General features: G+C 51.0%; 10 protein-coding genes across 10 annotated transcripts; 2 read left to right on the plus strand and 8 right to left on the minus strand.

Moving 5' to 3' along the window:
- Positions 1-230: 230 nt before the first annotated feature.
- Positions 231-1,431, minus strand: CC1G_06786 (hypothetical protein). Its single transcript, XM_001828748.2, has 10 exons — positions 1,380-1,431; positions 1,203-1,310; positions 1,119-1,141; positions 1,014-1,060; positions 928-939; positions 797-866; positions 722-727; positions 567-652; positions 454-514; positions 231-393 (listed from the first exon to the last, which is right to left on the minus strand). The coding sequence occupies exons 2-10, from the start codon at positions 1,305-1,307 to the stop codon at positions 387-389; spliced, it is 417 nt and encodes a 138-aa protein (XP_001828800.2). The 5' UTR covers positions 1,308-1,310; positions 1,380-1,431; the 3' UTR covers positions 231-386.
- A 1,141-nt stretch (positions 1,432-2,572) lies between these two features.
- Positions 2,573-3,640, minus strand: CC1G_13658 (no arches protein; the record flags this gene model as incomplete). The annotated part of the gene is made up of 5 exons (XM_002912080.1): positions 2,573-2,671; positions 2,741-2,906; positions 2,959-3,052; positions 3,113-3,466; positions 3,517-3,640. The coding sequence occupies 5 exons, from the start codon at positions 3,638-3,640 to the stop codon at positions 2,573-2,575; spliced, it is 837 nt and encodes a 278-aa protein (XP_002912126.1).
- Positions 3,641-3,884: 244 nt separating this feature from the next.
- On the plus strand, positions 3,885-6,089 carry CC1G_06787 (cytochrome P450; the record flags this gene model as incomplete). The annotated part of the gene is made up of 12 exons (XM_001828749.2): positions 3,885-4,092; positions 4,150-4,282; positions 4,331-4,382; positions 4,468-4,580; positions 4,636-4,768; positions 4,822-4,953; positions 5,012-5,126; positions 5,179-5,330; positions 5,383-5,400; positions 5,452-5,696; positions 5,754-5,897; positions 5,981-6,089. 12 exons carry the CDS (start codon positions 3,885-3,887, stop codon positions 6,087-6,089), a joined length of 1,554 nt encoding a protein of 517 aa, XP_001828801.2.
- A 515-nt stretch (positions 6,090-6,604) lies between these two features.
- Positions 6,605-7,764, minus strand: CC1G_13659 (hypothetical protein; the record flags this gene model as incomplete). The annotated part of the gene is made up of 5 exons (XM_002912081.1): positions 6,605-6,966; positions 7,019-7,211; positions 7,247-7,503; positions 7,562-7,619; positions 7,678-7,764. 5 exons carry the CDS (start codon positions 7,762-7,764, stop codon positions 6,605-6,607), a joined length of 957 nt encoding a protein of 318 aa, XP_002912127.1.
- Positions 7,765-7,910: 146 nt separating this feature from the next.
- On the minus strand, positions 7,911-11,077 carry CC1G_06788 (hypothetical protein; the record flags this gene model as incomplete). Its single annotated transcript, XM_001828750.2, has 18 exons — positions 7,911-8,242; positions 8,298-8,407; positions 8,465-8,621; positions 8,684-8,930; positions 8,981-9,095; positions 9,149-9,421; positions 9,478-9,487; positions 9,544-9,583; positions 9,635-9,769; positions 9,819-10,018; positions 10,071-10,233; positions 10,287-10,421; positions 10,482-10,550; positions 10,614-10,635; positions 10,691-10,780; positions 10,838-10,855; positions 10,910-10,921; positions 10,982-11,077. The coding sequence occupies 18 exons, from the start codon at positions 11,075-11,077 to the stop codon at positions 7,990-7,992; spliced, it is 2,145 nt and encodes a 714-aa protein (XP_001828802.2). The 3' UTR covers positions 7,911-7,989.
- Positions 11,078-11,365: 288 nt separating this feature from the next.
- On the minus strand, positions 11,366-14,756 carry CC1G_06789 (hypothetical protein; the record flags this gene model as incomplete). The annotated part of the gene is made up of 3 exons (XM_001828751.2): positions 13,017-14,756; positions 12,418-12,954; positions 11,366-12,366 (listed from the first exon to the last, which is right to left on the minus strand). The coding sequence occupies exons 1-3, from the start codon at positions 14,635-14,637 to the stop codon at positions 11,366-11,368; spliced, it is 3,159 nt and encodes a 1,052-aa protein (XP_001828803.2). The 5' UTR covers positions 14,638-14,756.
- A 344-nt stretch (positions 14,757-15,100) lies between these two features.
- On the minus strand, positions 15,101-16,501 carry CC1G_06790 (small GTPase Rac1). The gene is made up of 9 exons (XM_001828752.2): positions 16,429-16,501; positions 16,246-16,357; positions 16,155-16,186; positions 16,060-16,098; positions 15,987-16,005; positions 15,745-15,926; positions 15,585-15,691; positions 15,396-15,529; positions 15,101-15,336 (listed from the first exon to the last, which is right to left on the minus strand). Exons 2-9 carry the CDS (start codon positions 16,259-16,261, stop codon positions 15,281-15,283), a joined length of 585 nt encoding a protein of 194 aa, XP_001828804.2. The 5' UTR covers positions 16,262-16,357; positions 16,429-16,501; the 3' UTR covers positions 15,101-15,280.
- A 283-nt stretch (positions 16,502-16,784) lies between these two features.
- CC1G_06791 (hypothetical protein) lies at positions 16,785-18,670 on the minus strand (the record flags this gene model as incomplete). Its single annotated transcript, XM_001828753.2, has 2 exons — positions 16,785-17,935; positions 18,001-18,670. 2 exons carry the CDS (start codon positions 18,668-18,670, stop codon positions 16,785-16,787), a joined length of 1,821 nt encoding a protein of 606 aa, XP_001828805.2.
- A 210-nt stretch (positions 18,671-18,880) lies between these two features.
- On the minus strand, positions 18,881-19,612 carry CC1G_06792 (hypothetical protein; the record flags this gene model as incomplete). The annotated part of the gene is made up of 6 exons (XM_001828754.1): positions 18,881-18,925; positions 18,982-19,035; positions 19,096-19,185; positions 19,293-19,372; positions 19,425-19,457; positions 19,519-19,612. 6 exons carry the CDS (start codon positions 19,610-19,612, stop codon positions 18,881-18,883), a joined length of 396 nt encoding a protein of 131 aa, XP_001828806.1.
- A 184-nt stretch (positions 19,613-19,796) lies between these two features.
- On the plus strand, positions 19,797-22,935 carry CC1G_06793 (RNA methyltransferase; the record flags this gene model as incomplete). Its single annotated transcript, XM_001828755.1, has 10 exons — positions 19,797-19,858; positions 19,909-20,069; positions 20,130-20,469; positions 20,522-20,839; positions 20,894-21,011; positions 21,069-21,164; positions 21,218-22,075; positions 22,127-22,256; positions 22,314-22,831; positions 22,888-22,935. The coding sequence occupies 10 exons, from the start codon at positions 19,797-19,799 to the stop codon at positions 22,933-22,935; spliced, it is 2,649 nt and encodes an 882-aa protein (XP_001828807.1).
- Between the last annotated feature and the right edge of the window lie 218 nt (positions 22,936-23,153).

The following is a 23,153-nucleotide window of genomic DNA, read 5'->3' on the forward strand; positions in this document are numbered from 1 at the left end:
AGGCAGAGGTTAGTTATCTTGATCGGACACTGTCCCAACACTAGTCCATGCACTTCCTGAGCTCAGCCAACCTATGTACTCACCCGTGTCCCAGTGATGCGGCAGCCGTAGCATCATACTGCTTCGCCCCTTATATTTCCGCCCGCATATTTTGGGACTGAACTCATGGCAACCTCCCGTCCGAATCGCCGGGACTTTCTTATCAAAGTTGCTGCACCTATTTGGTGGGCTTTCGGCGGTCAAGCACCAGTGCAGTTGACCCTCTGCGTAGGTTCCCACTTGCATCATTCCACTGGTACTACCGCCTGTGACATGATTGTAGAATAAATGATGAGGAGGAGGTGTATGTAAGAAAACTTGGGAATCATCCAACGAAGAGCGCTAGCTTAGGATCTGATCCTGGTTAGACGTACTTGTCGCGAATGGGGACGTCGACTAGAAAAGGCAGCTCACAGGATGGTAGCCACTACTCTGCGGGAGTGGGCCATGTGCCGGAACTCAGTCAGGTAGATTCCTAGAGTTGTTAAAATATATAAGCGCCAAAAGGAATGCATGGACTGAAATACCTTGCCAGGTCCCCAGGTTCAACGCGCCATTGGTAATGGGGATGGAAATAGTGCTTCCCACAAGCGACGCTTTCGTGTGCGAGACCCTGCGAGAGACAAACCGAGGATCGAACCACGTAAAGCCTACAGGCATGGCAAAATGCATTACAACTTACGAATCACTGTCAAGATTGTGATGAAAAACGATGAATCTCCGCGAACCTCGGTTCGTTCAGTAACGGGCAACGCACTCGGGACCCTCATCGGTATGTCGCCAATTCAAGCTCTCCGGGACGATGTTGTCCAGGGCCATGTCCATATCTAGATTGGCGAAACCAGATCAGCATTTCCACGGAATAATGAATTCATAGAACTCACGTACCCCGACGGACATCTGTTCACCGTGCAACGGGAACGGTAATCAGAACCGGGGAAGACTCAGTGGCTCTGGGGAGGATGTGAAGTTACCTTTATCGAAGTTCTCGTTGATTGTCAGTGCGGCGGAGGTATGCTGACTGTTCAAGACCGCAGCGTCAAGGAGGATCGGCGCTCGAAGTGGGATGAGATTCCTACATGAACAAAAACAACATCCCAACCTGATTGCAATGATCGATTATGGTTTCACGCCCTCGTTCACACAAGGAGTAGTCAACTGACCTGGACATCTTTGAGACCAGGGCGTATGTGCTCCAAGACTTCATCTGTCACAAGGTAGCATCCCTTGGATCGCTTGGAGAGGGTGAAGGTCTTCTGCCAGCCCATATCCTGTACGGGGTTTTAGTATTGCAGGTGTCATTGAGGTAGTCGGGTTGGATCTAGTGACCAATCGCTTACCTATGTGACGTTGAGAATACAGTGTGCGCTCACGCAACGCTCGCGATCCAAGAGTCCAAGACGAGAAGGGGAGGACCTTGAGGTTGTCGCGGTACAATCGCAGATGGGACCTTAGTCAGCGCCGATCAAGGCTCATCGGCGCTTAGCGCTCTTCGGAGTTGCTCACAGCGCTCATGAAGTTTCTCGTCGTGTCGATGACATCCTTTCTCATGGTGCTTAATGACACGGGCTCCAAGCATACCTGATGGGACTATTACAACGGTGAGTACTCAGAGGCATGTATCTACTGCGATAATCATCCTTCCAATTTAAGCCAAACTTGAAGCTTGAAGTTCGTGCGGCGGACCAACATTGAGACTCGAGCAACGATGAGCACATATTCTCTGTTTACCTGAGGCTCGCTCATGCTTTGAAAAAGTCTGCATTTGGCCGGAAAACAAAGCTGAAAAATCCGCTGTTTGACAAGGACCTAGATTGTTGGTACAAGTTACTGGCCATCCTACTCGCTTCTCGACGTTCGTTCTGTAGAGCAGAAACTCGTGTCTCCATGCTCATTGGAGTCAGATCCCTCGAAGGAGATCCGCTTTCAACGTCAAAGCAGCTAAAATTGACCACGATCGCCTGGTGCGGCTATGTGTGGTGCTGCGCACGTATGTAGACGGAACACGCGTGAATTTACAATTGCTGACTCCTTTTTTGAGACCAGCTCCTAGCAATCCTCTCCTGAAAAGTGCTTCAGATGGACTCGTACACCACGCCTGTTACAACTGAGGAAGAGTGTTTCAATTCGCCCCATGCAGACAGTAGGCGCATCCAGTCAAGCCCGTCTCATTCCGTGGAGTACATAGGAAGAACCCACGAAGGGATATTTGACGAGCTAATAGCAATTGAAGGCTCGCCTGGGTTGCAGATCGACCGAGCATCAGCGCCAGCTAACCATGCCATTGGGGGTCCATTGTATTTAGGCGCCTTGGAGCGATGATAACAGATGTCTGATTTACAACACAGTGTATCACACGAAGAAAACGCCCATTGCCGTGCCTTTCACATTTGGTCATCCTTAATGGCGGACAGATAAAGCAGTCTCCAGACAATCATTGTATTAGTATACATGTCTGGACACTTTAGTGTTCAGGTTTATCTGTATACATGTGAAACAGTGACCTACCGACTAAACGAACGTCCTGATGGTTCTACTCTTCACCAAATCGTTTCGACCTATCTACGCCACCGCGATTGCCAGGTACATTTCTGTTTCGACAATGGTTGGCATAATGGCCCTTCTCTCCGCACTGTAACAAGTTTGGTCATTTTCCAATCCGGGAAGCGTGAGGTGCTGGACTTGCCTTGAAGCACATTACTTCGTCAAGGTTGCGCCTTGGGGGGCCGCCAGCTGCCATACCGCCTCCGGCTTGTGGCCCGTCGTAGCGACCACTACCATACCCTGGTGGCGGCGGCCCGACTTCCCTGTTAGATAACGAAGCTTGGTTGGAGTAGTCGCTGGCTGACGGCAACTGCGGCTTTGGGCTTGGAAAGACATTTGAGTTGAAGAAAGAAGGTTTCGAAAGAGACGACTCACTGGCCCTTCGGACACTCTGGGCCGGCAGGACAAAAGCCAGTCAGATACAACTGACAAGCGACTTTACGTACGTGTTTCCGAGGGCATGTTGGTCCTGGAACGGAATCAGTTTCCACCTAAAAGCCTTGGAAAGGCAAAGCATTCAGCCACTGACCAAGCTTGCAGAAGCCCCTATTGTAATCCGGACACTCAATCCGCCTTTCTTTGGGATGCGCGTAAAGGCATTCGTCACCTGCAGAGCAGTATCCATACTTTGCAAACCACCAACATTCAGGCATCCGCCGAAGGTTATACTCGTGCAAGAATTCACAGGCATCGCCCTTTTTGCAGAGACCGCGCAGCCAATGTTTGCACACAGTGGCAAGCCGTTCTCGTTCTCGGGGGTGAGTCGGAAGCTGTCGTGGAGGCTGGAAGTTCTGTACTGATGGTGTGGTGTGCCTTAAAGGACAGTGGAGAGGACCGAGGGGGCATCCAGCCGGAGTCAGGGCGAGGCGACATATTTGGTCGTCTAACAGATGTATCGGTGTCAGAACGAGTGTAAAGACTGAAGTGACCGACCTTTGTCGAGCTTTATCCCAAGCTCTGTTTTGGCATAAATCTCAGCTGGAAAGTTGTTTTGATGAAACTGGGGATTTATTACGTCTCGGAGAGCAGACGGCCCAATGAGCGGATTGGAGGCCATGATGACTGTAAAGAGCAAGGAGCGTTTCAAACTCCGACGCGACTCGGAGGCGCCAAGGGTCCACCTGCGTGAGACTTACCTTGAACCTTAGTCCTCCGTTTGGTTAAGCGCGGAACGTTGCCTATCCTCTCTCGTAATAATCACTTGTTACAAAAACATCCATCTCCCCCTTACAAATAATCGTGGATCCCGCAATGCCCTCCATCTGTGCCCACAATTCTTCCCCCCAGTATCCCAGGTCAACATGGCCTCTGTCTGCGCTTTACTGGTCCCAGCCGCTGCTAACCTCGCTTGGGGCTTCGTATCATTCGCTATCCTGCTTGGTCTATATTACAGAAAGTTGAAGACGAGTCTTCCCTTGCCTCCTGGGCCACCATCGTCTCTCTTCAGAGGCCCGACGTTTCCCAGTCCGTATCCTTGGGTGTCATATGCAAAGTGGGCCGAGGTTTATGGTACGTCTTCCATTGCCAGCTACTTAGAAGGATGGATTTGTTGGACTCTCACTCTAGGCGACCTCATATACTACAAAACCTTGGGCAATCCAGTTCTAGTCTTGAACTCTCGTGAAGCAATGACAGACCTTCTCGATAAGAGAGCCAGTATCTACTCGTCTAGGCCGTATCGCACCATGGTGATCGACATGTGAGCTCCTTCACCCTGTGGGGCCCATTCACTTGCTGAACCCAATAGGATCGGGCTTAACTACCTGTTCACCTCAATGCTGTACGGGGAACGATGGAAGGTGCGTCGGCAAATGTTCTGCACCTGAAAGGATATGACATTGATCAACGGCCGGGTTGCAGCGACATCGTAACCTGTTTTTTAAGTATTTCAAGAGAGCCGATAGGAACGTCTATAACGCAGTTCAAACTAAGTACGTGCATACAATGCTGCGCGAACTACTCGAAAATCCTACAGAATTCCGTGCGTCCGTCCGAAGGTGAAGAACCGCCTCCCCCAAATAGACCTCTAACTAATGCCCATTGACCACTCAGAACCGCTTCTGCGGTTGTCCTTGGGCTTGTCTATGGTCACGAAGTCGCCGAAGAAGGCGATCTCTATGTGGACCTTGCAGAGAAGGTTGCTAGAAACGTTGCACAAGCAGGGTTGTACGGGACGTACATGGTGGTAAGCTGCTCCCATTCATCACAACTGATGTCATATGCTCAGAGGATTATCAGGATTACATTCCTTGGCTGAAACATATCCCCTCCTGGTTTCCGCTCGCCAGCTTCAAACGTAAGGCCAAAGAGTGGAGGAAACCTGTCATTGAAATGTTGGAACGCCCTTTCGCCGTTACCAAGAGTAAGATGGTGGGTCCATCTGAATTCTCAAGACTTTTGGTGATATCTGACTATATTTGCACACTAGTTGGAGGGAAAGGCGACCGCTTGCCTCGTAAGGGAAGAACTGGACGATCTTTGGTCTGGAACCAGCACCTTTACAGAGGATATCATCAAGAATACAGCGGCAACCGCTTTCGCGGGTGCGTATACAACCTGTTCATTGAATAGACATCCCTTAAAACGTGTTTCCAGCTGGATCGGACACTGTTGTTTCTGGGGCACTGTCTTACTTCTTGGCTCTCGCCAACTTCCCTGAGGTCCAGAAGCTGGCGCAGGAAGAGCTCGATAGAGTCTTGGGCGGACGGCTACCAACTCTCCAGGATAGACCCGACCTACCCCTGATCGTAAGGTCTCGCCTGCACTTGCAAAGTTGGAGACTAATGAACCCTTGGGTAGGAAAGTATTTGTTACGAGGTTCGCAATATCAAATTATCGGTCCTAGGATACCACTGAAGAGACTTGCAGGTTCTCCGGTGGAACCCCGTGACCCCATTGTCGCTCAGCCACTATGCTTCAGAAACTGACGAATACCGCGGCTACCATATTCCAAAGGGGACTGTGATTCTCCCTAACGTCTGGGCGGTTCTTCACGACCCTGATTTATACCCAGACCCCTTCACCTTTAAAGCAGATAGATTCGTCGATCGGGAAGCAAACGCTAGACTCGGAATCAACGCTCTTCCGGATAATGTCTTTGGTTTCGGTCGACGGTAAGTGCATATTGTCGTCTACAGTCTGGAAGGCATATCGAACGACAGGCAATGTAGCTTCTGTCCTGGGCAACACGTCGCTTTCGACTTTATCTTCCTGGTCGTTTCTTCCCTCAGTTCCGTCTTTGACGTTACGAAGGCAGTCGATAAGAACGGTCGCGTAGTCGAGCCAGTGATAGATTACGCACCACTTGTGCTCAGGTAAATGCCGTCCTATAATCCTCGTGCTCAGTGGCGATCGCTTACCAGGGATGCATCACATCAGTCACCCTAAGCCATTTCAGTGTAGCATTCGCCCGAGGTCCCAGCAAGCCGTGGTACAAATCCAGCAAACGGCTCTCCATGATGGTTGACAGATTTATGACATCTCGAACCTTGTATATGACACCATGACCCGGTCCGTGTACTTTTAGGTAAAAGAAAATCGATGTATCCTCGATAGTCTTCCATAAAAACATTTGGAAACACGTAGCTGGTGCATTCGTCTCTTTCGACCCCCCGGAAGTAGCAATTCCAGCGCGAGACCACCGACATTGGTTTCTCGTCGTCCCTTCTCGCACAAACTGGATCTACTGCGAAGGTAAGTTGCTTTGGTACGGATCGCTGCTGAAGTCTTTCCTCAAGTGCATCTGACAGTCTTTCCCCCTAGACCTCATGTTGGCCACACTTCTGCAGGCAATGTAGATAATCTTTCAGTTCTGCTATGGGCGTTGAAAGAACCGTTGACTAAAATGAAAGTGAATGGGCGAATGGACGAATATACGAGCCCTACCCAAACATGTATGCTTTAACAGTTGGCCCAAACTGTATCATTATTCTTCCAAGACTGCAAAATGTTCGAGATCGAATGCACCAACAGCCAGTCACGGCCTCTAACACGACTGTCTCCAAGTCTGTTCGAACCTGCACTACCACGCTCCAATTAGGTCGACTGAGAACCCAGCCTTCAATACCTCTTCAACCTTCGTTTCGATATATTGTTTCCACTCTGGAACGGACCGATGTTGACCTTGTTGTTCGTCTTGTACTTCCACCAAGTACACGAAATCGAAAGGAACGCCTGCCAAAGGCCTTCTATCGATCCGCGAGATGCTTGTATTCAGCATGGCTAGGGCGTCCTGTATTCCTGTCGAAGATGAAGTGTTTGCAGCCGTCTGTCGAATTATGATTCGAATGACGCCCGTTCTATGGGATTCAGAAGGCCTCGGGCGATTCATGGGTAACTTTACATCCGGGCCTCTTGCCAGGACGTAGAACCTCGTGTAATTGTCTGTCGGATCGAATAAGCAATGCGAAAGACATGAAATTCGGCAGATAATTACTGGAGTCTGCCTGTATCGCCTCCCTCAACACTTCCAACCCCTGGAACAGTGTCGTACAGACTCTGGAGCAGATTGCAGCATGGCCATGGGGCCGATCCAGAAGTGCACGAGCGGCTCCAGCAGTAGAGGTCGTCCGTTCGGTAGTGGCGGTCGGTAAATGTTTTGCAATGAAAAGCCGACACTGACCCAAAGCCTGGAAGATAATTAAATCCCCAGTCCCAAACGTACCTGGTTAGAAATTAACGCTATGGCATCCACATAGTTTCGCACCTGTTCGTGACTCAAAACTGTGTGGATCTCGTCCAGTCGAACTCCGGTCCTCGCCACTAAACAGTGGTCTATGCGAAGGGTAATTTCTCCGACGATATACCCTCTACCCATGGCCCGCAAAGCATCATAGGTGTCGACTACACTGCCGAAAATCGTGTTTTCCTGAGGCACCACGCCAAAGTCCGCGCTAGAAGAGGCCAACGCGTGGAAGACATCTATGATTAGCTTTACTACTGCCACACTCGTGCCTGTAATAGGACGCGCAAGACATACCTTTGATCTCCAGCTTTTCATTATATCGCGCAGTTGGTCCAAAGTATCGGTCAGCTGCCTGGGGAAATGGGCAGTCGTCAATCGCGGACGGGGCGTCCGAGTCGCTGCGTGCATACCTCGTGGCTGTATGTTCCAAAAGGGCCAAGAATTGCAACTCGAGGTAAAGGTTGCCCATCAGAGATCGCGTTCCCTGTCGAAACCATGGTTGATAGTAGTGGAGAGAATGGGGAGCAAGTCCTGCAAACCGGAGCAGAGTCATATGCGATCGATCCATTGGCATCACGCCCGGATCGGAGAATCTATCTCGAGGAGAAGCATCAATCAACATAGTACTCCCCAAAAAATACAGTCGTCAAGAAAATGTCCGTAAGTGCTTATGTTACAGGCAGTCATACAGTAATGTACACACAAAAAAGGGTCATTAGTGTCTATGGCATATGAAGGTAAGTACCGGATTCATGTAAGGTTTGGTGAAGGTTGATCATGTCGTTATTGTCGGTCGACCCGTCACAACCCTCGAACAAAGTTCTAATGGTCGCACTGGCATCGCTTGATCCCGCGAACGAGAGATTCATAGGTATGGACGAAAGAGGGCCGCATCGTTTCTTAAGAAGGTCCTCCAACATTTTCCCAAAACGATGTGCAAGGGGTATCCGTTGCCCAACTTTGGCGATAGAGGTGCTTTTAGATGAAGTCGTCAGCATTGAATGCAAGGCAGGGACGTGGTTGTGCCTACTGAATGAAATCTATCTCTGCCTTTAGAGTCGAGATTTGGTCCGGTATGCGAGCATCCAAAGCCACCTGGAGGAACCTAACCAATACGCGCCCACTGAGGAACCAGCAGAACTTCAAGAGAGCTTTGAGCATCTTAGAAGGGCACGAGACATTACAAAGATCACTTACGGAACAGAAAGAGTCGAGGAGGGTTATGTCGAAACTAGTCGAAGACACACTGTATATCAGGTCCAGAATCGCTCTGGCGGAAGTGAGAATTTTTAGCGCTGATATGCACCCCGACTGCCTAACTTCGGCGTGGGGATCGTGAAGCACGATCATAGCGCTAGAAAAAATATCATCATCAATTCCATGAAGCAGTGACATAGATTAGTATTTTGCACCTACACGTGGGGCATCAGGAAGGCCGTGTATAAATGATTGTCGACGACGTTATCGACGATAGGTGTTTTCAAATGAGCCGGGAAAGAGGACTTGAAGGAAGAAATGGTAGTGTCCAGTTCAACGAAAGCTGGGGAACCTCGAGGATCGACCGGGTCTGGAGACTGTATGTTCTCGCTAAAGGAGCAGGCGACAGCGGCATCTCCTGCGAAATGCCTTGAACGGAACCTCATATTAAAGGCTTTGACGCGAGCTGGAATTATGGTCAGCTCAATGGCTAAATGGGATGTCATTGGGACCTACAGATCAGAATAGTCCCCTTGATGTATAGCATGAAGGAATCAGTCTGGCTATCTGGGTGGGTTAAGAGAAGGTCGCGTGTATGGGCCCATTGGCGATCTAATGGAGGCACGAGGGTCTTGGAGCGATTTAGCCGCCACCACGAGAAGCTATAGTGGAAAGTTTGCTCACTCCTTGCTCGAATAAGTCCCCACGCACAGGAAGAAGCTGTGAGATATCTTGATCATCCAAACTCAGAGCCCATCCGTTTCCGGCACCGTGTTGGCGTTCGGTTGCATAAGCCAACCAAAACGCATTTCTTCTGGTTTCATCTTCGATGACGGTTCGAGCGGGTGTAAGAATTGAAGGCGGCCTTTCGGACTTGGTTATTGAGTGGAATGGTGGGCACATATTTAACCCAAGAGGGACTGTGAGCCGCATGGAATGGGCAGATCCGAGGAAAATCTGTGAATGGAGCGTTAATGAACGAAAAGAAGAACGGGATGCTGGATATCACTTACGTCGACCCATCTATTGTGTTGATTGGGCAATGAGATCAAATCCATGGGCGAGAGAAGCGGACTTACCTGCCATGCGACCAGTAAAACCAGGTCAATACGATATTAGCTATAACGTTCACGTAAGTACTGGCAATGCCAACGTGTCGCGCAACTCTACCTTGCAGAACTTGGAAGAGGTTCTCGCCTAGAGTGTTCATGTGCTCCGCCGTCTCCCGCGCGAGTTTGGCATGTTGTTCTGCAAAGGAATCGGGTCGCTGCTCCTTCGCGCGAAGGCGCTCGAGGAAGATTTCATCTACCCGGGATGTAAGTTATCGTCCAGGAAACTGATTAGGGAACCATACCAGGCGGGACTTCATCAAAGTTCGGGAGAGGAGGAGAGGTCACTGCGGCGGTGTAAAGGCTTCCTATTGCACAGATGGAGTGAAGGACGGGTGTGGCTGGGAATTTCGGGTGTGTGGGGGGAAGCGCAAGAGAGTTCATAAAACTCGGCACATGGAAGAGTCGAGATGCGTGAGGGTGAAAGAGGAAAAAGACTTCCACTCTAAGAACTCAATCAGTGACTGCAAATAAGGGAGCGAGAGTCGCGCACGTACAAGTGCCGTAATAAGTCGGGTGCAGGGAGCCTTGGGGGCCAATTAGGCCAAATCAAATCCAAACCAGAGGGAGAACCATTCAAATTGGTTGTCGTGGTGAGCATGGAGGTCGGGCTATTGCCTGCGTCAGAGAGAGCAAGGCTGTACTGCCTGCTCGTGGCGCCTTCTAATGGTTTAGCATCGGACAAGCATCACGCAGAACTATCAGATGCATACCGGGGAGAATATCACCGAAGTTCGCTGTACTCAAGGAGTGGGGGGCAACAATACTTCCAGTCGTCTTCGCTTCAGACGCTTGTCTGGAGTTGAGGAGAGCGTGATCTTTCTGCCTCAACAAAGTCTCCAACTCGTCTATTAAAGAGAGTGATCTGAGCACATTACCACCGGAAATGACCAAATGAATAGGCATACTGATTCGATTTTCCAGGCGTTCGTACTTGTTTTTCGGTCCCTCAGAGACAGTCGGGTTATGTTCAGCGACTAGAAAAAAATCAGAATGGGCCAAATTTTATAAAAAGCTGCAGCTCCCGAGGTTCAACTGACTTTCGTCGAAAGTGCATTCCGGCTTGGGAGGCAGATTAGCGCCGGGCGGTGCATGCGATAAGGCATGTGCATGGGACCGAACACATGTTGAACACGGTCGTTTGGCGTCGCTGTTGTGGAGTGTTGAGCCGCCTCCTAGTCAAGAAATGGGTATCTTCATACCATTTCTGCCACGCGCGTCAGTTCAGGGCCTTGAAGCTTGGCACACTGGCGGAAAGACTTACCAACTTCCTCCGTCGACACTACACAGCGATGAGAGAGTCAGGATTGTGTTGAGGTGTCTTCAGCCTACGTACCTGGTGACACGCCTGGAGCACGAGTGGTGGTGAGGATCCAAGCAGCTATCAGCACCCGCCGGAGGTACTCACCTGGTTTCGCTTGAGGACGTTGGGGTGCTGAGGAGGCATCGTCAAGGGGTCTGTCGACAACGACGGCTTTGTCGTCGCGGACGATGCTCTGGGCATTGGCGAACTATGAAGGAAAGGAAGAATCGAGTTGGATCAGGGGAAAGAAGGGAATTTAGCCTTTCGCCAGTCGAATTTGGACCCAATAATGGCAGGCTCTGAGTAAAGGTGCCAAGCCCACGTGTCGTCCGCGTCGGGAAGTAGCTTCCACCACCCAATTCAGATCTCACTCGGTGCCTCACTTGTTTGAAAATTCCCAGAGCATAACCCTCATAATTGACAAATAAACACTACTAACTAAGAGGAACATGGCTGATCAACATAAGTATTAGGACAAGTATCCGGTCATCAAGCAGATACAAATTTCCCTGTCGATTCGAAACTGGACACAAGGGCATCCAAGGGGAACAAATCTCGCCTTATGGACTCGGCAGTGGCCTCCCAAGCTTCATTCATAACCTGGTCATTGAATGAATCGTCCTTGACTATCCGTGGAGCATCCGCCCTCTCAGCCCAATGGACTGTACCACCATAACCAGAAATTGTCCATCTCCGCAAGGCGGCAGCAGGGTCTGACCCGTAGAACATCGAGTCGGAGGTGGTGGCAAGTGCCGACACAGTTCCAGCCACGTCCGGGGGGCCAACCGCCCCGAATATCGAGACCTCAATCACGGGAACGGTCGCTAGGACGTTGAATAGCGGTGATGAAGGAGCAGGGGGTGCCTGAGGACGATTGCTGATCCCCAGGAGGTACTGGACGAGTAGGATGGCGGTGTCCACCGGCATGGAGGTAAGATATCGCAGTATGACATGGTTAGAGAAGTTGAGTGTTCCGAAATTTCGTGGGTCCAGTTGCGAGGCATCGAAACTCGGGGCCTGCGAATTGGGGAAGGTGGCGCTAAGCACTTCACCTGAATGAATGACGACTCGGGGAACGGCATCCCTGTGGAGAATAGCGCCTTGCCGTGGGAGGTCACTTCGAGAATCTAGGAAGGGCAAGCGCAGGCGCAATACATCTAGAACGCCATAAATAGGACGATCCGGATAGCACCCAGTACCAAAGTTGGACGGCGTTTCGGATGCTGGCAATTGGAAAACAGAAGTTTCCAATGAGTTGAGTCGATCGCGCTGCTGTGATGATAGGCCTGGATAACAGGCCAATGGCGGTGGAAATAGCGATGATGAGTCGTTTGAGAACAACCCCCGGATCGATGAAGAAGTGGCATCAAATGGGAGTAGGATGGGCGAGGCGCTTAAGAGCGCCTTAAACACAGTCAAGTCTTCGCTCTTTTGAGAAAGCGTGGTTGTCCAGTAATTTCTCAGAGCGAGTTCACGTTGGACCGAAGAGGCTGATAGAGGGGCTTCAGACAACGTCACTCAAAAGAAGGCGGGGAACTTACCCTGGGCAAAAGTGTACATTCTGTCAAGGGTAGATTGTGCTGTCGATCCGACTCGGGCGATCTGTTCTCGGGTGGGCTGCCCTTGAGAAGCGAAGGTCGCTGAGATTGGTGTGACTGTCTGAGCAGCGAAGTTGTAGATAAATCCCGAGAATGAAGCGGTGAAGGACTCTTCTTTGACGTTTGTGGGAGCATCGCCGGGGAGAGAATCCCAAGGGGCGCTTTGGACGAACTTCAGCATGTCTTCTGAGGACTGGAGGTCTTGCGCTTGGACAACGTTCCATAGCAAGGCTGCCCGCACCCACTGTGTTCGCGTGGGGTATAGCTCCTCCTTCAGCCGCTTGCCGGAATCTACCAATAGTGCCTGTGGAGAGCAATCATTTGAACGGGTCCTGCCTTGGGAGTACCAAAGGCTGGTGTAAATGTCATGCGCAGTGAGGTTGCTGGAGAAAGCTTCGTTGACTGATGGGATCAGGTCGATGAGGTTCCGCGCAAGAGGGTTACATCGAGAATCGTCTGCGGTACAAACACATGTGGAGTCTAGCAACAATGCATCAGGAGTTAGTGCCCGGCAGTCAAGGACTATGAAACATGCTGCTTACTTAGAGTGCAAGTAGCTCCCGTTAGACCATTCGGACAGTTGGGCAATGCCGACTGGTTTCGCTTCACGACGACTACGATCGCTGCGATAATACTGGCAACGGCCGCTATGATGAAAATTGCAATGCCCATCTTCATCCGCTTACTGAGGAGGGGCAGACGGGATGCCCGGGCTGGTGATCCTTGATTACTGAAGGTGAGCGTGGGTTTATCTGAGGTACGGTCGGCGAAGTCGCTGTAGTACTGTGGCCTCAATGGCTGTGTCGAGTTCGTGGTACCCATTGTATTGACAGTATCTTGGTGGTAGCTATGCTCGCCTCCCTCGACTGATACGGGGAAATCTTGCTGTAGTTGGTATTGTTGGTATGAGGATAGACTGTGATGAGGATGGTAGCCCTTTTCCAAAAGGGCGTGAAGGGTGTCCGCCCGATTGGCCAGATCTGGAAGTGGCGTGGATTGGTCTGCTCTCCTTGTCTGGTTTTCGACTGCGAGGGGTATATCAGGGATCCGGGGTACTGGTGGCAGAGATTTCTTGCGCCAATGGAACATACGCCCCACAGAGGCCATAGATATCTTGGAAACAAACGAAGGAGCCAAAGAATAAGTAGATTGCCGAGCCTGGGTCGAAGGTTGTGGGTTAAAGTTCGGGCGCCTATGTGTGGCATTTGATGGCGGTGTGGGATCTGGAGGGGGATAGTATGCGTTCTGTGCCTTGAATCGAAGAATGGAGTCGTCGTCCATGTCTTGACTCGAGAGACCATATTTCGCCTCCTTTTCATCAACAGACAGAGGAACCGTCTGGGACGATGGAGGACGGCTGGAGGCCGGGATACTTCGGAGGGTTGCCTGTGCTACCCCAACGACGACAGGAGGATTGTTGGGAGTGTAGCCAGCGATTGACGGGTGGCCTTGCGTTGAGTGCAGAGTTTCGGAGTCTGAGGTCGATTCTCGGTTGGGCGCTTCCCGGATCGGGCTAAATGCACTGGGAGGTGCCCTACTGGTTCCATGGGTGCGGTTAGGATTGCCTGTTCGATTCTGAAGTATCGCCGGCCGTCCTGAAGAAGGTTGTGGATAGGGAGGGGGAGGGGGGTACGTGAGTTCGGAAATCCCACTAAAGGCGTCACTCGCAAATGAACTGCGTTGCTGTCGACGCAGCTCCTTATTCTCCTGTAACAGTGAAGTGATGAAGGAGGTTGGCAGCAACCGGGCCTCTTGTGTGTCGATTCCGTCTATACTGGATGATCCATCGTGCCAGTCGTGCGGAGAAAGCGGGTGGGTCGGGTTCGGATTGCCTCGAACGGTTGAAGAGGAGGCAGACGGTCCCCTGGGCTGGATGGAACGGGACGAGGAGGCAGTAGCTGGTCCGTTACGGTAGGTTGACGCCGATAGTGGACCCCTGCGAGGGACAAGAGGCTGGACTGGGGAAAAGTTGGACCGAACAGGGGAGTTGGAGAAGCCAGCACGGATCGGGGTGGTAGGTATTTCTGTCGGGACAGCGGGGAACTGGGAGAAGGAGATAGTGCTTTCAGCTATGCCAGATGCATTTGTGTCAATCGAAGGCCTTGAACTGTGTCTCGTGGAGCCGTGGGGAGCGTTCGAAAGGTCCCCGGCGCTGGCTGACATAGAAGCCTCCCGCAGATTGATGCCAAAGCGCCAGCGTAACCTCCCTGTCTAGGGACACGCCAATGAAAGGACGGACAGATGGCGGATAAGAAACGAGAGACTGCGACTGTGAAAGAGTGGCTGCAGATGGGAACTGTGGACTGCTGTGAACTATTCCGTGTTCGCTGTGATACAAATGTCAAATGATCAGATCCCCTACATTGTTCCTGAAAACCATCATTTCGGCAGCTCTGGTGTCCATGCTGTTTCCCAGAACCCAGGGCATCCCCTAGCACAACAGGGTTGGAACTTCCAATTGAATAGACGTGCTCTCGGCCGGCGATGCATGAAGCCAGCGAGGATGATTGGCGACAGTCAGAAACCATTTGAATCACAGTACCATCACTCCCTTGTCGATGCACTGTTTTCTCCGACCAAGGCGTAGGAAACCGTCATTCAGGATGGAGACCTTCAAAAAGGTTGTTGATCAAACTAGTTGTTACGCATATAGAAACCAGACTGTCGATAGAAGGTACAGAGTCGTCACAAGAAGAGTTTATAAGGCTGAGCAAAGACATAAATGGCGTGATATAGCAAAAAACTGAAAGAAATCCAATCATGATGGACCAACGCAGGAGTCGTGAGAGGGAAGTGATGTCTGTATTTATAGGATGACGCAGCGACTCGAGTTCTTCTTGCTGACACGAGGGGGTGGGTTCACTGTTCAAACGTTTGCCATCAGCGTTGACGAAACAAGGGCGCTCACTGAGCCCACTTACAGACTGCGCGAATAGCCTCGTCGAAGACTGTCTTCAAACCCTTCTGGGTGAGCGCGGAACATTCCAGGTATTTCACTGCGCCAATGTCTTTCGCCATTGCAACGCCCTGGGAGTATTGGATAGGTGCCATGCGGCTAGGGTGTACGCGTTAAAATACGGGCAGCACAGGGGTCTCAAAGGAAGACGTACCGCTCTCGCAACTTCTCAATGGTCATGGGGTCTTCCCGCAAATCAAGCTTGGTGCCAACCAGAACGATGGATGTCGAGGGTGCGTGATGAGAGATCTCAGGGTACCACTGGAAACAATCAATTAGACCACATTTCAGGCTGAAATGAAACGAAAACTCACCTTTGTCCTGACGTTCTCATAACTAGGGGGACTAACAAGCGAGAAGCAAATGAGGAAAACGTCGGTCTGAGGGTATGACAGGGGTCGGAGTCGGTCGTAATCTTCTTGACCAGCAGTATCCCATAATCCCAGAGAAATGGTCTTTCCATCTACCATCACATTCGCAGAGTAGTTGTCGAATACTAGAAACCGAAAACATCAACTGAATTGCTCAAATTCGGTTTATGGACGGTCCAGCGTACCAGTTGGAATATATTCACCCTGGCAACAGTATCAGAAGATCCAAAAAGGGACGAGCAATGGGCGAGTGCTTACGGGGAACGCGTTTGTTGTATAAGAAATGAGAAGACAGGTCTGTGATGTTCCGGGTTAGAGCGAGCGGCAGCCTCGGTTGCGGGGGATCCACTGACCTTCCCTACAGCACCGTCTCCCACAACGACACCTAAAGAAAACGAGCATCGGGTGAATCACCACTAGAAGGAGCACGGGGCAAGGGCGCACATTTAATGGCTTGCATTGTAAGTTTAGAGCGACCGAAGAGTCCTAAAAAGAGAAACAGAAAGAAGAGAAACTGGTGTCGTTATCGGGGTGAAACAGGAAAGCGAGTCGAAAGCTGGCGACGAAACCGAGTGGCGCGATACTTCAGTTTCGGTTGTTCAACTGGTTCTTGGACTGGGACCACACCTTCTGGACGTCAAAAAACCTGGAGGACGTGAGGGTATCAGACGGGGAACGAGAAACAGAGGCTGATGCTGAGTGCAACTTGCAACCGTGACAGCATTGTTGGGGTCAGTCAGGCATCCCGCACCATTTCAAACTCCGGCGGTTACTCCGCTGGTATCCAATCATTCATCTCCGTACCACAGCTCTCGACAAGAAATCCCTTTGCTAATGGTAAAATGCCCATACAGATACAGTCTAAGACTACTACAGTCACTACAAAATTTACATAGGTCAGATGCGAATACGAATGTGCTAGTGTACAACGAGATAGCGATACGACGATAGAAATGTCCAAAAATGCTCAGAAAACTAGATACTCAATCCGAAGACAGTCTCCGCTTCTTGAGCGGAGGACTTGACTCCAGGGGTTCGGGTGAAGGATGTTGCTTGATGGGTCCGACGGAATTACGTCTTTCGCGTTTGGACCCCGCAAGAGCGTTGATCTCAGCTTCGATCTCGTCGACTGTCGGTGGCTCATCCTCAAGGACGAAGGGGTCCAGGAGACCAATACCCAACTCGACGGTGCTCGAGGTCGCCCGTCGAACGACAGGGCTTTCTGGTTCAATAAAGGGCTGTGTTCTCTTTGATGGACTCCCATCATCCGAGAGAATGGCAGGCCAAGGGGTTTGGAATGGGGCGAGGTCAAGGTCACCGGTCAGCCAATCATCTGACCTTCCAGGAGTCCTACGGTGTGAACCACTGCCAAAGGTGCTGCGGGAGAGGGGGGAGAAGTCCTTGAAGGTGCGTTTGGTATGCTTCTCAAGTGGCGACCCCAAAGGTCCTTTGACAAGCCAACTCCGCGGGAATCCTTTGGCCGAGATATTAGAAGTCGAGGGGGTCTTCAAAAAGGAATCAAGAGGCGTAGAGGAAGGCGAAGACGGAACCGGAGGACTAGACCCCAACGTAATGGGAAGCTTGACCAACGGGCTAGATGTGTCGCACACAGCTAGCATCGATAGGGAATAGTCCTTCGTTGGTAGGTGAAGGGGGTGGTTAGGGCTACCAAATCGCCATGGCCGGTCAGAAGGGAGTTGACCTGGGGAATGGCGGAATGAAGGAGTTGCAAGAGGGTCATAGGGAGAGGCGAGGAGGTTGGATGTGGACGTGGAGGCCTCAATGACTTCGGGTTTGGAAACAGCATCATTGTCAGAGCTGAGGGTGGGTTGGGGCGAAGTAGGCGGAGTGGAATGCCTGATGTCCGAGTCGACTGGTGTGTTTTCAAGATCTTCCTTTGAAGGCTTCTTGTGGGATGCGGCCGTGATAGACGGTGGAAGGCAAATAGTGACTTTCTTTTCCTTGGGCTCTCTGGTGTCAGCAGCCTTCATCGTAGAACGGAACCGCGACTTGTGCGAGACGTTCTCTGGGTCGGTTTGGGGCGCGACCTGGAGGTTAAGCACGCGGTCGTGTTGCTCCTCGCGCGCACGTTCACGCTCACGAGGTGCAGTACTAGTGACCTGCTTGTTTTCCTCTGGAGACAGGGGTCAACAACTGGACTAATGAGGAACAAGGCGGACATACTTCCAGAGCCCCTACCCCTGGGTCGGTCGTTGCCATCTCGTCGGTTGGACATGGCGATCTTGTGTTTCTCGTAGACGTGACGCCGCCACATACTCTTTGCATTGACGCCAGCGTACGTCCTCCTACAGAAGGTACAGCGCAGGCGTGGTTCTTCACCCTCGGGCCATCCCTCGGATCCCCGTTCCTTGAGGTCCTTCTTTTTCGCGGGACACCAGCCTCGAGGGGGTTCGAGAATGTTGGGATAAGGGATTGCTTGAGGATTGGTATTGCCAGGGGATATAAAATCGGTCGGATCCAAGAACCAATCTGGATTGTCGGCCATGAGCTGATAGGAGAGGCCTTCAGGATGCTGATCAGAATTGGGGAATGCGGTGAATGGGGGATGAATAAAGACAACATCGGGATCGTTAGGCTGGGGATCCATCCCTGGGAGGGCCAGCGAATCGTGAGTTCTGGATTGATGACGTGTGGAAAATGCTCTCGAGCGGTTTTCTGATTGTCCATAGGGCGCATGAGGAGTGTACGGTAAAGGCTGGAACGACTTTGCCGCTGGTGCAAAGAACTCGAGTGTGGACGTCGAGGCGATTCTGCGTTTGGCGACTTGGAATTTTGCTACAAGGCTTGTGGACGTCGATGGCTCTGGGAATGAGAGGGACGGGCCCAGCGGTGGGCGCGACGGGGTCATGATTCGTGGTAGATTGTTGGTACAAAAGATAAGGACGATAGCAAGACAGCGAAGCGAGTAGAGAGCAAAAAGAAAAAGCAGGTCGTGACGATGATGATAGTCGCAGTCAAAGCCGCCGCCTTGTACAGCCCTAACAAATCGCGATCAACGAACTGCTTCCAAGTCGCGTTACCACGCGTCGCTCACGTGATCGCTCATGTATTATTATCTCTACTCTACCGCCCTATACAAGCTCAGAAAACCAAAGAAAGAAAGCTGCATTGTCCCGTGTAAACACACTCAGATCCACCTGCCACAAAGGGATTGCTCACCCTGCTATCATCACTGTTCCACCCAGCGGCGTCACTGGGCCGAGGAACTTGAATCTGGAAATACAAACACAAGGGCCAAGTTCAAGACATTCCCGGAGACAAGAGGCAATGCACCATACCGATCTCTCGCAAGAACCAAGGCAAGGATACTTCCAGAGAACACGGCACACCCAGTCGCAATGGCGGGCCCAGCAAATCGGTGGGCTGCAAATCGGGGATGGAGGGAAATCAGCATCAGTGCCAGACCATTATAAATCTGACGCCGTCGGTTCAGTGTTTGTCGGAACTCAAAGGATGTCAGGTCAACAGACCAGATAACTGGAGGCAGTTTCCCAAGCATGGATAGAGTCAGGAGTGATCCCCGGGCGCTTGCGCAGACCATGAGCTAGTTCTGTTATCAGGCACCTGTATAACACCAACCCTCAGTTGGACGACAAGCTAACCTCCGAAAGCGCCAGTCATAATTCCAGTGGCAGCTAATAAGTAGATGCTATGAGTGTCGGGCGTTAACCGGTGGTGCTGGAGTAGTAAACTCACCATAGGCTGCACCAGTCTTCCACCAAATAGCCTGTCGAGAGGAAAAAGAAGAAGTCCGACCAAGAAGCGGGGTAGAGGAGTCAGGATTTACCATGGTCGTCGTAGGAATTGCAATCGAATGTCAAACGTGGCTGCCACTCGATTTCGCGCACTCGGGAGACGACATACGACTCGGCCCCTATTGGGCTTGAACTCAAACGGTGACAAACAACCTTCTATCGTCGAATTTTCAAGTTCAGAGTATCAACGCTTGAACTCATCTATACCCTCAACGCACCATGGGCAAAGGCCAAAAAAAGACCGGAAAAGGTCGTCTAGATAAATACTATAAACTAGCAAAGTATGATGATCTTCTTCTCTGAAATGTTTTTCTGCTAACAAACAGGTTAGAGAGCAAGGCTACCGTGCCCGTTCGGCCTTCAAGCTCATTCAATTGAACAAGAAATATGGCTTCCTAGAATCTGCAAGATGTACCATAGATCTTTGCGCAGCACCTGGTGGCTGGCTGCAGGTTGCTAGCAAATACATGCCCCCCAACAGTTTGATCATTGGTATGTCCTGCCATCTCTGAACAGTCCAGTCCCGTTTACGAGTCACTTTTTTCAATACAGGTGTCGATCTCGTCCCCATCAAGCCCATTCCTCGAGTAATTACATTTGCGTCAGACATCACGACGACCCAATGTCGCAATTACCTACGCGGGGAGATGAAAGATTGGAAGGCAGATGTCGTACTCCACGATGGTGCCCCAAACGTCGGTACTGCCTGGGTTCAAGACGCCTACAGTCAATCTGAACTCGTCTTAATGAGTTTGAAACTCGCTGTCGAATTCCTCGCAAAGGGCGGCACTTTTGTGACCAAAGTTTTCCGCAGTGTGGACTACAACAGTCTCATTTGGGTTTTCAGCCAGCTTTTCAGCAAAGTAGAGGCAACGAAACCACCCTCGTCCAGGTGCGTTCCTCCAAAATACACTTCCCTCTATCCAACCTTATCGTCTTCCTAGAAACGTTTCGGCCGAAATCTTCGTTGTCTGTCGAGACTTTCTGGCTCCCAAATTCATTGATCCCAAATTCCTCGACCCGAAACACGTCTTCAAAGATCTCTCATCGCTCATTTCTGCCGATAAAGGACCCACGGTCAACGACACCCAATCCAATGTTTTTCATCCAGAGAAGAAGCGTCGACACCGTGATGGTTATAACGACGGAGACTACACTTTATACCACTCGATCCCGGTTACCAAGTTCATCCACTCTCCCGAACCCATCGCCATCCTTGGTACATATAACAAAATCACATTCGATACCGATGAGGAGAAGGAGTGAGTACCTCTCGAACATCACAATATTCTCCTCCCACCGATATATACATTCAGGTGGCTTAAACTCGACATCACCAAGCCCGATGTCAAGTTGAACTGTGACGACCTGAAGGTGCTCGGCAAGGGAGATTTCAAGTCTCTGTTGAAGTGGCGGTTGGCCCTCCGGGAAGAGGTGAGCCTTGCAGTTTACCCCAGCGTTATCTTGACCAATCTCACATGTCAACCGCAGCTCGGTCTCGAAGTCACCACGAAACAAACAGAGGACGCGACTGAGGTCATTGACGTGACCGAGGAAGTGGACGAAGAGCAGCAATTATCCGAAGAGGTGAGTGCATTGAACAGTTTTCCCGTTTATTCCAACGATTGAACATACGTTAGTTGGAACGGTTGAACGCGGAAGCGGCTGCCCGCCTGAAGCGCGAACGACGAAAGGCCAACGAAATCCGGACGCGCACCATCCAGCGTATGCAGCTTCAGATGACTGCGCCCTTGGATATCGGTCTTGAACAACATGACGCTGCCCTGAATCTTGGCCAAGAAGACATTTTCGATCTCGAGCACACCCAAAAGTCCTTACGGAACAGGCAAGAGTTCATCACAGACGCCGATGGTGACATCCTGGTGGACGACGATGAGGGCCTTGCGGGACCGGACGATGACGGCGATGACGAGGTCCTGGATACCGAAGACGAACGGGAGCGTAAAGTGGCCCAGCTGGAAGCCGACATCGACAACCTCTACGACGCCTACCAGGAGCGGCTCAGAGAAAGAGATTTGAAGTTCAAGGCCAAGGAAGCCCGTCGTAAAAACGCAGAACGGGAGGAGTGGAACGGCATCGCCGAGAAGGGTTCTGACGATGAAGACTCCGACGAGGACTCGGAGGGTGGTTATGACTTGGTGCAACAGAGAAAGTTGGAAGACGGCACTTCGTCATCTGACGACTCGGACTCTGATGAGGATGAGGATGTGGTTCCCAAGTCGAAGAAAATGAAGCGGCCTCAGAAGGGAGATGAGAGCTCCGCGCCCAAGTCGAAAAAACGGAAACTGTCGCCGGGTCCTGGAACATCTACAGCAATACCTGCGCCTAGTGCGGCATCCTCGCTATGGTTCAAGCAGGATGTCTTTGCTGGGGTAGACGGTCTTGACGTATCTGACGAAGAGGACAGTGCCATGGAGGATGGTTCGGAGGACGGGGACAGCGGCTCGGATGGAGATGCTATGTCAGTCGACGAGGAGGTAAGTTATGCCCGTGAAGTGGTTGCCGCGCTTGAGTTAATACTGCGACAGTCCTGGGACTCGGAATCTGGGTCTGATGATGATGACTTTGAAATCGTGCCACAAGACCATTCTGACGACGACACAATGTGGGATGTGGAGGATGACGACGAAGACGAAGCCAAGCGAGAGAAGATAAAGAGTAAGTTCGAAACCTTCCATTATTGAATTTCCTCTAATTTATCACTGTCTACACCAGAGCATGGTCTCGCTACTGCGGAAGCCGTCACTCTGGCACAACAACTCGTTAATCGCCAAAAAACCAAAACGGAACTCATCAACGATGGGTTCAACCGGTACTCTCTGAATGCTAAAGACGGTTTGCCATCCTGGTTCGTCGAGGAAGAAGCTAAGCACTATAAACCCAATATCCCTATAACCAAAGAAGCGGTTGCCGCTCTCCGCGAAAAGCAGCGCGCATTAGATGCTCGACCTATCAAGAAAATTGCGGAGGCCAAGGCTCGCAAGAAACTCAAAGCTCAGCAACGTCTGGAGAGGGCGATGAAGAAGGCTGAGGGAGTAATTTCAACTACCGATATGACTGAGCGAGAGAAGGCCCAGCAAATCGAAAAGTTGATGAGAAAGGGTACATCGAAGAAAAAGGAGAAGAAAGAGGTCAAGGTGGTTGTCGCCCGTGGTGCTACCAAAGGTGTTAAGGGCCGTCCCAAGGGTGTCAAGGGTCGATACATTATGGTAGACAGGAGAGGAAAGAAAGAGGTGAGCTTGTCCTTTCGCTTGCTTTGTTCAGTTCAGCGCTCTTACGCTCACTATAGTTGCGCGCCAAAAAACGGAGGGAAAAGGCTCAAAAGAAGCGCCGATAATCTTGTTCTTGGGAACTGGGTTTTTTATGGATCATATCATGTTATGTTTATGCCAGATGCTGTTCATACGTTCACTGTATAATGTGTAGTACTTAATATCAATCCTGTCGGCACGATCACTTTTCTGAGAATCTGCACCCCGAACTGTGCTCGCCAGATGCCGCCGCCAGGAAAGGAAAGTCCTCAAGGTGCCTCGGCTTTGTATACTTTTCCATCAT

This window comes from Coprinopsis cinerea (genome assembly GCF_000182895.1).
Source record: "Coprinopsis cinerea okayama7#130 chromosome 1 map unlocalized cont3.1, whole genome shotgun sequence".
Lineage (NCBI taxonomy): Eukaryota > Fungi > Basidiomycota > Agaricomycetes > Agaricales > Psathyrellaceae > Coprinopsis > Coprinopsis cinerea.